At 42.5% G+C, this 13,116-nt stretch overlaps 1 protein-coding gene across 2 annotated transcripts in view; it reads left to right on the plus strand.

The window, feature by feature from the left end:
- Positions 1 to 4,006: 4,006 nt before the first annotated feature.
- The window catches only part of LOC141541185 (26S proteasome non-ATPase regulatory subunit 4), a 50,775-nt gene continuing 41,665 nt past the window's right edge, over positions 4,007 to 13,116 (plus strand). The window contains exon 1 of one of the 2 annotated variants that reach the window (XM_074265355.1): positions 4,007 to 4,528. In XM_074265355.1, the coding sequence (XP_074121456.1) occupies positions 4,459 to 4,528 (70 nt within the window). In that variant the 5' untranslated portion in view covers positions 4,007 to 4,458. The remainder of the gene's footprint in view (positions 4,529 to 13,116) is intronic. The other variant, XM_074265358.1, reaches the window with a different exon arrangement.

The raw sequence follows: 13,116 nt of genomic DNA on the forward strand, positions 1-13,116 counted from the left end.
GGCGAGCTCCGGAGCGACTCCGCCTCACTCACTCTTCGCCCCGCCCCGATGCTCAGCCCCTCCCCTCTTCTTCAAAGCCCGCCTCCTGGCACGGAGCCTCGATAACTCCGCCCCCTTTCATCTAGGGCCGCCCAACTCCTCTTCCCCCCACCCCTCAATGAGCTCTCAATTTCCAGTAAACTACGTGCGAATCCGCCTGGTCCGGGCTCAGTCTGTCCTTGCGGGTTGGCTTTAGAGTTGGAAGATTGTCATTCAATCTCATTTTAAAGAACAGAAACAGTCACCGAGCTAGCAATTAGGAGCAAGAAGAGCTAGAACCCGGGATTTCATCTTGCTGCCCCAAGTCTTCCCAGCTTTCTTCACCTTCAAACGCGGGGAATCAGAGAGCCTTCTTGGGGATTATCTTGTCAACAGAGCCATGAAAAATGGTGTGTGAAAAAAAATAATAAAAAAAATGGTGTGCGGCCCATGTCAAAGCACGGAAATGTTGTGTAAAATAATGTGCTAAGAGCATATACATATAAAATGGGAAGGATCACCGCACTGCTCTGGCGCTGGGATAAGTAAATAATAGATAAGCGCTATGGTTAGTAATAGCCTTACACTAGAAGCTCGGCAATCTTTTCTGTTCCTTATCATTCCTCGGGAAAGTAGGATGGTGATTACTACGCATTGGAAGGTTGCGACGTCCATATATATACACAGTGTATGTAAGAATACATGAATGCGGGTATAACGCGGCATGTAAGCCTTGGGGCATGCAAGGTCTGCATGGTTTTCTTCTGCTTTAGAGAGAATCTTTTAGATGAAAAATTCAGTCACAATTGCTTCAAGTTTCTAGGTAAGAAAATTCCTAACGTTTAGGCTGAGATTGGACAATTTGCCTAACTTCCTACATGTGTGTGTATACATGTTTATACATATATATGTTAACTATTCATATAGTATGTTTAATAATTAATAAAGCAATAGTAATTACTATAATTAATGTGTTTAATAATATAAAGCATATGTCATATGCACACATACCGTTAGCCTAGGGCCTCTTCATTATTTTTTCTTCCCTGAGGCAATTGGGGTTAAGTGACTTGCCCAGGGTCCCACAGCCAGGAAGGGTTAAGTGTCTGAACTCGGGTCCCCCTGACTTCAGGGCGGGTGCTCTGTCCACTGCGCAATCTAGCTGCGCTGCCTCTTTATTGTTCCAGCGGCCCTCAAACTTTTAAGTAGGGGCCAGTTCCCTGTCCCTCCGACTGTGGGAGGCCGGACTAGAGTAACAACAAAAGCTCACGCTGTCTCTGCCCCTCAGCCCGTTTGCCATAACCTGGCCCGCATAAACGTCCTCAGCGGCCGCCTCTGGCCCGGCCGTAGTTTGAGAACCTCTGGCGACAAACATGAGTTTACTAGAAATATTCAAGTAACAACATCACATCAAGAAGTGTCCTAAACTAACAAAGGCAGTTCTTTTTCATTAGTTGAGGTAGAGATGGAGTCTGACTCTTACCCAGATTAATAGAGATCAACATTTTATTTACCAGATATTTGCATGGGTAATTTTACAGCATTGACAATTGCCAAACCTTTTGTTCTAATTTTTCCCCTCCCCCCCCCAAGATGGCAGGTTAACCAATACATGTCATCTCTGATTCTTTTTAGAGGCACCATGCCATTTCCCCTTTTCTAGTGGAAACAGAGATGGAGCCCCCCTTTTCCCACTTCCTGAAGAAGCCAATCTGCCCTGCCCTTGCCCCCCACACCCTGCCACATCATCTTTGTCCTCATGTGCTATGCCAGGAATGCTGCTGGGGAAGATCAGGGATATGAGTCAAACAGATTGCCGCAGAGAAGGGGGTGGGGGGCTGCCTTGCAGAACAGCATACCTCCTCTGCGTGAGTCAAAATTGAGAAGGAGGAATCCCTCATTAAGTCCTTGCCCATTTCTTAACCCCTCTTATTTAATCATGAATATATATAATTAACCTTTACTGTGATTCCTTTTCGTGGAGAAAAGAACTAAGATTTCCTAGGCCAGAATGAAGCTGGGAGACAGCGGCCTGCGGAACCCCACTCTCTCCTGGATACAGATGTATCGCTGAGGGGGATGGGTTTCCTTCATATGACTGAATTTCCTATTGGTCAGATTTAATCTGACTTTATTTAATCTCGACTTTATTCTCCTAACTGCTGGTTGTAGAAGTGACTCAGCATATAAAAAAACAAACAAACCCAAAGCCCAAAGCCCCTGGAGAGAGATTGTCTTCTCTGGAACGATTTCCACAGGAATATGTTTCTATAAACTCTTTTACAGATGAAATAATAGAACTCTAGGAAGGTTATGGGCAGCTGGACACTGTATCATCCAGTGTCTCCTCTTCCTCCCTTCAACTCTGGCCTCAGACACCCGCTGGTGGGCCCTGGACAAGTCACTTATCCCTGCCTGCCTCAGTTTCCTCATCTGTAAAAGGAACTGGGAGAAGGAATCGGATCCGACTGAACAAGAACAAAAAGGTGAATAATTTCCTTAAAGCCACTCAGCTGGATTATAATATATATATAATATATTATTATATTTATATATCTGTTACCTATTATGTAAATATATTATATTTACATATTTGTAATATTATAATTATATATTATAATATATGAGACTACCCCTTCCTGTTCTCCCACAGCTTGGGTGGAGCACCCACTATCTGGGGAGAAACCAAAACAATCCGCCCAGTAGGTGGCAGCAGAGAGCAATCCCGGGAGCGCTTGACTTTTAAGCCTAAGAGATAGGAAAGTTCACGGGGTTCAGCCAAGCGCGGGGCGGATGCCTGGGACTTTCTACCCCTGACATTCCTTCCCCGAGAGAAAACTGACGAACTAAACATTAAAATGGAGACGGGGAAGAACGGATCTTGACAACGCTTGGACAGGATTTCCCTCCTCTTCTCCACATTTCCATCATGTTTCCGAAGATGAGAGGAAGAAAACGCGCGAATTCTGTTCTAGGTCTTTTTTCTGGGACCCCACGCGAGTTCTTGACTGAGAGCAATGATAGCTGGTGCACGCGGTCAGGTGATGGGACGCACTGACCCCCGCGGCGCACTGCACTCGTCCAACCATTATTTGGCAGGTGCTTCCTGTGGGCACCATGTGCTTGACGGGTGGGGCGGAGATGAGTTAAGAAGCTCGAGAGACATATATTGTATCTAGGTTATACTGTAACACATGCAGAATGTATGGGATTGTCTGTCATCTGGGGAGGGAGGGGAAAATTTGGAAAAATGAATACAAGGGATAATGTTATTAAAAAAAGTTACTCATGCATCTATACTGTCAAAAATTTTTTTATAATTATAAAATAAATAAAAAGCTCGTGAGAAAAGCACGAGAAAAGTGTGTGAAATGAAAGAACACGAGGGGAAAGAAGATCGCGATGGATATCAGGAGGGAGGGGTCCGTGTAAAGCCCACCTTAAAGTGTGGGGGTCAACCCTATCGGGGTCTTTAATCTGAATAAGGGGGTGGCGACGTTACGATTTATTAGTAGTAAATGTTTAATTTGCCTTTTTTTGTATATCTATATGCCCGAGGTCACGCAAACATTTCTCAGGAAAAGGGGTCCTGAATGGGAAGTTTACATAGACAGGGCCTAATGACCCCTCGGAGTTAGGACTTTTGGAGCTTGACCCGGTGACCGAGCTCAAAGTTTCTAGACTTGCTATGAAGTCCTCTTTCCTTCGTTGCTAGCTTTCGGACACTGCCTGCTTTAGGATCTTCTGGACTCTAGCCCACTCCGCAGCGGGACACGCTGTATGACCCACTCGGGCCACCATAGTGTAAGAACGCCGAGCGCTCTAGTCTTCTCCTCCCCACCCCCACCGGAGTCTCCGGGGATTTGCTGGGGCGTGTGAGGCCGACATCCTGTGACCGATGGACGTGCCCAGATTGGCTTCCCCGACCTTCTGCGCCCGCCCACCAAGAATGTAGGCTGGAACGCGGGCGAAGGAGGACCCGGAGCGCATGCGTGGGACCCGGATTTTCCTAGACACTTAGTGTGGAACGGCGGAGTTGGACGATAAACAAGTCTTTGGCAGGGGTTGGGATTCGCTCAGCGGAGACTTCCCACGCCCCCTTTTTCCTTTAGGTGTGGTTCCGCCCGGAGGCGTGGCCAAAGCGGTCCGGGCGACACCAAAGAGTTTCTAGGGTAGAGGGGGAAAGCAGTTTCATTTGAGATCTTTAAGGTGGCTGAGCGCGAGAGAGGGGGAGAATCCCCCTGTGCCGGACGAATGGTGCGGTCCTGAGCCGGGTCCGGAGCCGGCCAGACGCGTCTGAGGGAGGCCCTCGAGGAGGGGGGCGCCGGCCGGCGGGAAGCGGGCTACCTGCGGAGCCTGTGAGGGGAGATTCGACGTCGTAAAGGAAAAAAGCCCTGAGACGGAGCGAGGGCGCCGGGGTGGGGGGAGGGGGCTGCCAAGATGGCGTCGTCCTCCGGGTCGACGTCGACCTCCTTGGAGTTGGGGAGCAGTAGCTGCACCTCCAATTTAGGTGAGGCGGGAGTCCCGGGAGGGGGCCCCGAGGGAGGGGCCTGCAGGGGTGGGGCTGGAGCCGGACTCGGGTCTGGGGGGGAGTGAGTGCCAAAGCCGGGGGAGAGGGCCGAGAGCGGGGACCCTCGGCTGGGAAAGTTCAGAGTTAGGGGAGGAATTAAGAGGGGCCGCTTGTAGGGGTCCCGATCATTTGGGGGGCGTCCAAGAGAGACGCCCCCCAAAAGAACAAGGACTCCTGGGCGGGGGACGCGGGGCTCGAAGTGGCTGAAGAGTTAGTGGCCGGAGAGGTGGGGTCAGAAAGCAGGGGAGAGAACCTGAGGAGAGCCAGAAACAGGGGTCTCCCAAGGAGAACCTGGGGGCCAAGGTGGGGCCTGGCTTGCCGTCGGGTTTGGGAATGAGGCCCGAGGATTGGGGGGGGACGTGGGGGGGCCAAAGGATGGACTGAGGGGGCCGACGCTTGGGAAAGGAGGCCACTGAAGAGCGGTGTCAGGACGGGCAGAACTTGGGGGAGACTGGGAGTGGGCTGAGCCCAGAAGAAAAAACAGCAGAGTGTATGTGGGAGGGAAAGTGTGGTGTTGGGGGAGGAAGGGGATGTGAGTCAGGGATTGGAGAGGAATGGTGCAAAGGGCTGGGGGAGGAGGAGAGATCTCCTAGAAAACTTGGGGTGGGAGGCCCCTCTTTGGAAACAGAGGGTATGAAATGGGCTCTGAGCACCTCCAGTGAGATGGGAATGCTCCTGGACGTGCCCAAAATCTGCCTTAAATGGTTCCTGGCGACGTCCGGGTGCGCGAAGCCTCTGGTCTCCCTCCTCTCTTCCACCCTTTCTCTTCCTACTTGGAATGGATCAGATGATTTTCTGGGACCTGGCTCTCACACCCTTAATAAGCTGAATGTAGTCAGAAGTTTTCTTTCTGTTGCACGTATTTGGGGGAGTCGCTCAGAGCTTGAGTTCTTGAGTTCTTTGCTTCTTGGCTAGAAGTCACCCTCTCTCCCCTCAGTAAGAATAGAAAAGTTGTATATGATCTTTAATCAGATTTGTCATTATTAACTGGGGGGGGGGGGAAGTGGGATCTGTTACTACTGAATTACCTGTGGAAGTTTGTTTTCTGAAACTTTGATTAAGGCTCTTTTCTGGACAAATTGACCAGATGGATAGGTTTAACAATAAGGAGGAAACATCTGTTTGTCACTTAGTGGTATTTTCCCCTCCATTCTCACCCCTCTTTTCCTGCTCCACAGAAGTCTAATTCTCCATATTTTTAGTTTACACTTCTTAACCTTGTGGACCTTGTGTCCTTTGGTCAGTCTTGTAAATGCTGTCAGCTGGAAGTTAAAAAAAAGAAATGTGTATGTATTGTTAGCTCTCTTGTTTTTCCCCCGATAGTCATTTGTTAGATGTGGGTTGTGTTTTGCCACATATGTTTTAATAGATATGAAAACATTCAGTAAATTTATACATCTTTTTTTTAAGCACTTTATGTAATTATATAATTTCTTGCAATCAAACTATTTTTACTTTCGTAAATATTTTTCATTACAGATAATGTGTCTGAAAACTTGAAGTAAGAGGCATGCTTTTACACACATGTAGTATGATGCATTTGCATCTCTCTATATATGTACAAAGTGTATATGGGTACTTTTTATGTTAATCTAATGCTGTCTTTCCCTCCATGGATATGTTTTTCAGAAACTTGTCCTAGTGCCAAAAAGTTAATAAGAAGGAGATTTTATGTGTGATTGGAGAAGATAAAGGTACCTCAGGCTACAGGAGAATTAGGAGATTGGCACAAATAGGAGATAACTTATGCTTTCCTAAATATTTATGAGATACCATTCTGGGGACATGACATGTGTTCTGATCATTTTTCCATCGTGATGCTCCTCATTCTTTAAACAGTGTTAGTGTTTCAATAGAATTTTGGAATTCCACAGGCAGCCTTATCTAGCAAGACTGAAATGTAGGTAGCTTCTTTATAGAAGAGTCACTCTTCAATCTCTATGTTTGCAAAATTTTGACATCGCTGTCAGGAAGGGCCAGTCTTCAAAAGAAGATTGGTCTCCATCATTATTAAACCCCAGAACTCAGTCTCCTGCCTGCTTTCAGATTGTTTGTCCATCAGGCCTCCTTAATGATCAGTTTACAAATTGAAATACAGGGTGTAGCAAATCACAAGCAAGAAGAGTTGCTTAACATCTCTTCCCAGTGGGGTAATTAACATGTTTGGACTTTGGGGAGACAATGACTGGTGTCAGTCACTATCAGGTTCATTCTTATATTTTGTTAATGAGTAGTGGCACAAGTTTGTTATTTTGCTTGAACTTTGTGGGTTGTATAGGAGGTTTTCTTCTTCCAGTCTTTATTATTTGGGTCAATGACACCATCTTAATAAAATTAAAGATGATGTGTAAGGGCTGACAGGGCAGCCATCTGTCACACCAGTGTGCAGCATCCTTTTCCCAGTCTTTGTTTCCAGCTCCTCTCAGTCCACCAAGGCTTGAAATATACTACTTAGCCTAGAACTTCCACTCCCATTATTGAAAGGGATCAGATCCTTCCTTTTATTTGCTCGATTTGGAGGTTAGTGGAATTGGGTCACCTGAAATAAACATAGAATGATGAAGTGACGTCTGACTCCTGTGGAAATGCATTTGATTTCTTAGATATCCATGAACTGTAGCTCGCTCTGATTCCTGATGGCCCAGAACAGTAGTCTCACTTGGTGAGCAATGCTTTCTAAACTGTCATCACAACATATGTCTGAAGTTGTCCCCATTCTCTTTTGCATATCAGGAATACTAAGTGGAGGTAGCTTTACTGCTGTGTTCTTGATTCCACCCAGTTTACTCTCTTTCTAACCACCAACTCAAAAAAAAAAAAAAAAAAAAAAAAGACGCAAAAAACAAAGTATATGACATTGGGTCATTTTTTTTTGTTTGGGTCTTTTTCCTATTGAGGCCCACTCATCCCTCTATGGCTGTGATGCCTTTGTTCTCTCTGGCAGTGCCCGACCAGTAAACTGTGCTGTAATCTGATAACCCCGTAGTGCAACCGTTCTTGTTGAGGACTTTTTTTTTTTTTTTTCGTCTGTGTTCACTGCATACATCATAAGCAATTTCTAGGCTGACCTGACAGACTTTCTCTTTAGGAGTTACAAGGAGTTTAGGGTTAAGTGAGCCATCTTGTTAGTGAAACCTAAGGGGAAAAATTAAATTTGTAAATGTATACTACCTAAAACTTAATCTAATGAACTTACTTTTCGAGATCTACTTTACTTCTCGATTCTCCCTCTTATTCTACTTAGGTATCACTTTATTTGTAGGTTCTGGAATTTGGTGGGGGGGGGGAGAAGGAAGAGTTTGTTGTTGGTTGTTTGTTTTTTAAAGGGAGGGCTATAATTGTCCTGCTGGAAGTTTGTTTTCTTCTTTTCTTGTGGGTCTCTAAGAGTGTTAAAGGAAATGCAGATTTGGTGTTAGTTTTCCATTGCTCCTGACATAATCATTTATACTTTATGATTATTTGTTCATGACAAGTTGAATGAATTAATTCTGCATGTACTCAGTGCTTGATACCAATTAGGAACGTGTGAACTAGGTTTGACTGGAAGAGTGTCCTGCTATACTTTTTATTTTTGTTTTTGACCCTGTTGATGATCTTTGTAAACTTTTTTAAGCTGTTACAAAACTGCTGATTATTATACCTTTGTCTTTCCATTACATAACAACTAAATCCTTAAAAACCTAATTTTTGAGGAGCAAAATGGAAAGCCTTTGAAGGTGAACAATAGATTATAACAGATCAAGGCAGGGAAGGGGTTATTTTCTCTGGTAAACCTGCCAGGTGCTTTCTTGGGAGGTGTCAGAATACCCCTTTTGATACTAAGCTCCCAAGTTACCAAAGTTCCCAGTCTCTCTCTCTCCTTTTATTCTCTCACTCAACTGGGATGTTTCAGGTGCTTTATGATAGCTTAGGAGTGAGAATCTCCATTCTGCTGTGCTCTAAGTCCAGCTTCTGAGAAAGGGTTTGATCTGATTCTATTTCCTCCAGAAAGGAACCTCTTACTGAGCCTGTTTTCTTTCCTGTATCCCACATCCCCACCCTTTTTCATCAAAAAAGTGGGTTTAATTTCCTCTTTCTGGGTGTTGATCTTGTTTTCTTCATTTCATCTTGCAGTCTACTTTTATATTTATGTTTTTTCCACTTTTAAACACTGCTTCAAGATTCATCTCTCCTGTAGCCAGCAGATATGATGCTATGTAAAATATTTTACATGTAGACATTTTATTCATGGATCTCTTATTGTCTTTGGTGATCCTAAGTTGGTTGAAAAGATTGTCAGGTTCTAGGAAATCTCATGTTACTGATAGCTTGTTTTGTTTGCCTGGCCTGGCTTCTAAGTGAATATGCAATCTAAATAAGTAGGCACTAGGTCAGGAATGAGGGTTAAAGTAGTAGAAGAGATGGATATGAAAGCAGGGTGGAGTTTCATGAAATCATTAGGTATTTTTGCTTTCTCAAATAGAGTGACAAATAAAGCCAATAATCCTCAAGATTTTTGTTGATGATATATATAGTAAAAATCAGAGTCCTATGTTATAAGAATCTGATGATAGAATAGTGACAAATTTAGTTAACACTTTTGTTCTATTCTGTGCTATTTTGAATTATAGAACATATTTGGGACAGTTGTTGACAACCTTGTAGTTCGTTCTAAAAAAATGAGGCTTTACCTTGACAAACACTGAGCATATGAGGCACTTTGCTGGATGCTGAGGATGCATATAATACAATTTTATATTGATAGTTTCCCTACGGTAGTTGGAACTGTGTTTGGGAATGGTGATTGAAAGGAGCAATAGTCCAGAAATATTAAATATCTATTGGCCACTTAACAGACTTTTATGGGAGGGATGAGAGTTTGTTACAAATCTTGGGCAGAGTTTGGTGCCATGGAGAACAAATATTTGTTACAGCTGAGAATCTTAATTCTCTCCTGCAAAAAGAGTAATAGACATAGAGCTAAAAAAGAGACAAGAGAGCTAGACTAAAGTCAGGGAACTGTGTCCAGAGAAGTGAATTGCTTAAGGTCAGGCAGTTAGTTATTGGTGGAGTTGTTGGAGGAGAACATGCCTGCTGGGTTTGTCAGACTGGTTTTTAGTCCACTCCCTCCTCCCCCAATACACACAGACTTTACAGATCTATCAACCAAGATGACCCCAGAATTACCCAACTAATTTGGCTAATAGATTTGTTCTCTAGGAATATCCTATTCTTTTAAATGCTACCCCCCAGCCAGCTATATATTTTTAAGAAAAAGAAAATTTCCATTGAGTTAATTTTTATCTATATATTCCTGATCAAGTCATTATTGAATGTGGAGGTGAGGGGGGGTGTCTTTTCTCAACACTTTGCTTGAGCTGTGCTCAGCTATACTTCTCAAGAGGCGGATGGCATTTAAGATAGAGTTGTGAGGGTTTTTTTGAGCCAAAGAACATATTGTGCCTCCCACCTCTGGGAGAGTAAAGAGAATGAGTACCCAGACTGCAAATAACTAGAACAGAACTATTTCTCCAGAGAACTTGTCCAGTAAACAAGACTTTCTTGGTTGACTGATGTATTTTAAAAGGCTCTGCTATGTCAGGTGAGAGATCATGGTAATTAGCTGTTCAATTCTTTTACTTCTAGCTGACCTGTGCAGAAATCATTGCCACATTTGAAACCAGATTTAAATTGTTCTATAATTCTTTGAGACAGCTCTTCTGTGAACAGTCTGGGAAATAGCCTGAAGATTCAGTAGTTTGAGGAATGCATAGCTGTCTAGCCTGCAGGTTCCCAAAGTTTTATATATATAACTGCAAATACTGAAGTTAACTACACACAAGCCCTTAGTTTCTCTGCTGGTAGATGATGTCATTTCATCTCCTACGGAAATGCTTCTGCCCTGAAAACACAGGGAGAGGCTCCAGTATTAAGGCCAGCTCTGTTTTGCTCTACACATTAAAATAACCCTCATTGCAGAGCTATCTACTGCTTGTAAAACCATCTTTGTTTTAATTATCTCTTCTTTTGAAATCCGGTTCCTTTTGTCCCCCTCTCAAATTTGCATTTACCACATCTTTTAATAATTATCTTTTTTTACTTAGTATTTTATTTATCCCAATTACATGTAAAGATAGTATTCAACATTCACTTTTTAAGATTTGAGTTTCAAATTTTTTTCTCCCTTCCCAAGAGACCAAGCAATTTGATATAGATTATATATGTACAACTTGATATTACTTTTGAGCATTTTGTTTTCCTCATCTCTTTCTTCCTTGCCCCCAAAATTGAATCTGAATTTTCAGGAGCTCAGCAACAGTAGATACATTTATATAGAGTTATAACTGTGGTGCTACACAAATACACATTTTGTCAAGTGACTTGAAACCATTCCTTCTCTGTGAAAAGCAGTCTGTTGCTCCACAAACACAGTTCTGGGTGGGGTCAGGAACCAAAATTTAGGTCTTCCTTATAACTAGGACTTAAATAAATGACTTTTTAAAACCACTGTGATTAGACAATACATTTTTGTGTTTTAGAGAGAAAATAGAATAGGACCAGTTTGGGACTTAATCACAACTATTTTCTTTGGTTACATTAGTAACATTTAACAATCCTGTGATATTTGTACGGAAACATTTAGTCTAAGTCTTAAAATTCAGGAAATACATTAAGTGATAGATAGACTTGTTTATCCCTATTTTGATAGGAAAGTATCAATGTCATCCTGTTGACTGTGAAGCTATGTGTGTGTGTGATATACTCTTGCAGCAACACAATCTTATGATGTTTTGAGCTAGGTTTATCAATCACTTTAGCTGGCATCAAAATCAGAGTGTTGAGTATGGAGGAATCATGCTATAATGTTGGGCATCTTTGGAGTTCAAAAATGTCAGTAGCATCTTGGACATTTTCTATTTTTTTTTTTTCCTCACCAGTTTCGGAGCAGCAGTTTGGCAGGTTTATAGGTGTTCCATTTAATAGAAAGCAACATAAGCATGTGTGCTATGTGTGTTCTGTTAAGAACAGTGATGACCTTGTGGAGAATGAGTGGTAGAAGAATGGTACCTAAAATAGGAAGTTTCTATCTAATATTTCTCAAAAGAAAAATGTGATTCTTGGTTTGGGGTGAAAGTATTGTTTCAGCTCATAGAATTCTCCTGCCAAACCTTTTCTTTGATATATGTTATTGAAAATGGCACATTTTTTACCAAAAGTTACTCCATGTCTGAAAATGGTCCATGGGACTTAATCTATTTCCCTATTCTTAGTTTAGGCTTTTAGAAACTTTTAACATGTTCATTCTACTATAAGCAAATAGAAACTTCTTAGTTTATGATATCTTTGTGTTTTTTCTCATCTAGGTTTCCACTTTCTGTGCTGTGGGGCCACCCGTAAGAGAGGTAGAGCTGATGCATATCTGTGCTTATTGAGGCATGAGCTCCCTACAATAACTAGCAGCTAAGCACCCCTTCCCCATAACCATCTCAGGTTCCTTGAAATGAGATGGAACAGAGTCCTCCTCTGAAAGGGCTATGAATGAAGGGTTTTGTAAACACATTTGACTAAAGGTTCCCTACTCTTCTCTCTTCTACCATGCATCTTGAAGAAATATTCCTAATATAGAAATATCTTTGCTTAAAATTCTCTAATACAATGCAAATTGCTATTCCCAATTCCTCCATTTCCCATTTGCCCAGTGCCTCCCTTCTGTTTACCCTGGAGTCTTTGTAGCATTATTCTTTTATTGTTCCAAAACCCATTTCTCTGCCCTAGCTCTCTTGGCTATCTAATTTCCCCTGCTCCCTATTGCTTAGAAAGGCTTTGGTGGTTTTGTTAACAAGAAAATCTGTCTGTTAACTAATTTGGCAATGAACCCAGTGGTCAAGGGGTTGAATCATCCAAGCATTTTAGCTCATTTAAAAATGTAAAAATCATTCATACCTCATAGACCATGCGGAAAAAGTCAGCTAAATTTGGCCCTGGAGCTGTAGTTTGCCAACCTCTGTCTAGCTAGGGAGGATGTCTTCCCTCCCCATTTTGTAAATTGACTTACTAATATATGATTAGCTGACTTGCTGACAATTCTTTTACACAATGCTCTGTAACTAGGGAATAGTACCAAAGTTTTATACTTCACTCAAACAATTTTAATGATCTATAAATATCCTAGTATTTAAGAGTTCCTTCTATTGTGGCTCCTCCACAAAAATAAGACTGTGTTGGTAAAACAGTAAAAAGGTTTTTTGATTAAAATACACTGTTGTTCAATTTATTATATGGGGAAGAAGGTTGGAAATCATGCTCTATTCAGCAGAAATGTTTCTAGATGTGTGCAAAAGAGCCTAAAGCATTATGCTTTTTGCTGCAGCAAGCAATGAAAACATTAGGTACCAAACCCAAGTAGAAATCTGCAATCTCAGAGGAAGGAACTATTTCTATTTTAAAAGTTTTTGATTCCCATTATAAAGGCAAAAATTCTTTTCCCCCCTGTGTTTGTGACACTTCAGAAATTTACTCTCCTTGGGTTGCCAGCTTCAAGCCATTTC

The sequence above is a fragment of the Sminthopsis crassicaudata genome, chromosome 4, assembly GCF_048593235.1.
Source record: "Sminthopsis crassicaudata isolate SCR6 chromosome 4, ASM4859323v1, whole genome shotgun sequence".
Classification (NCBI taxonomy): Eukaryota; Metazoa; Chordata; class Mammalia; order Dasyuromorphia; family Dasyuridae; genus Sminthopsis; species Sminthopsis crassicaudata.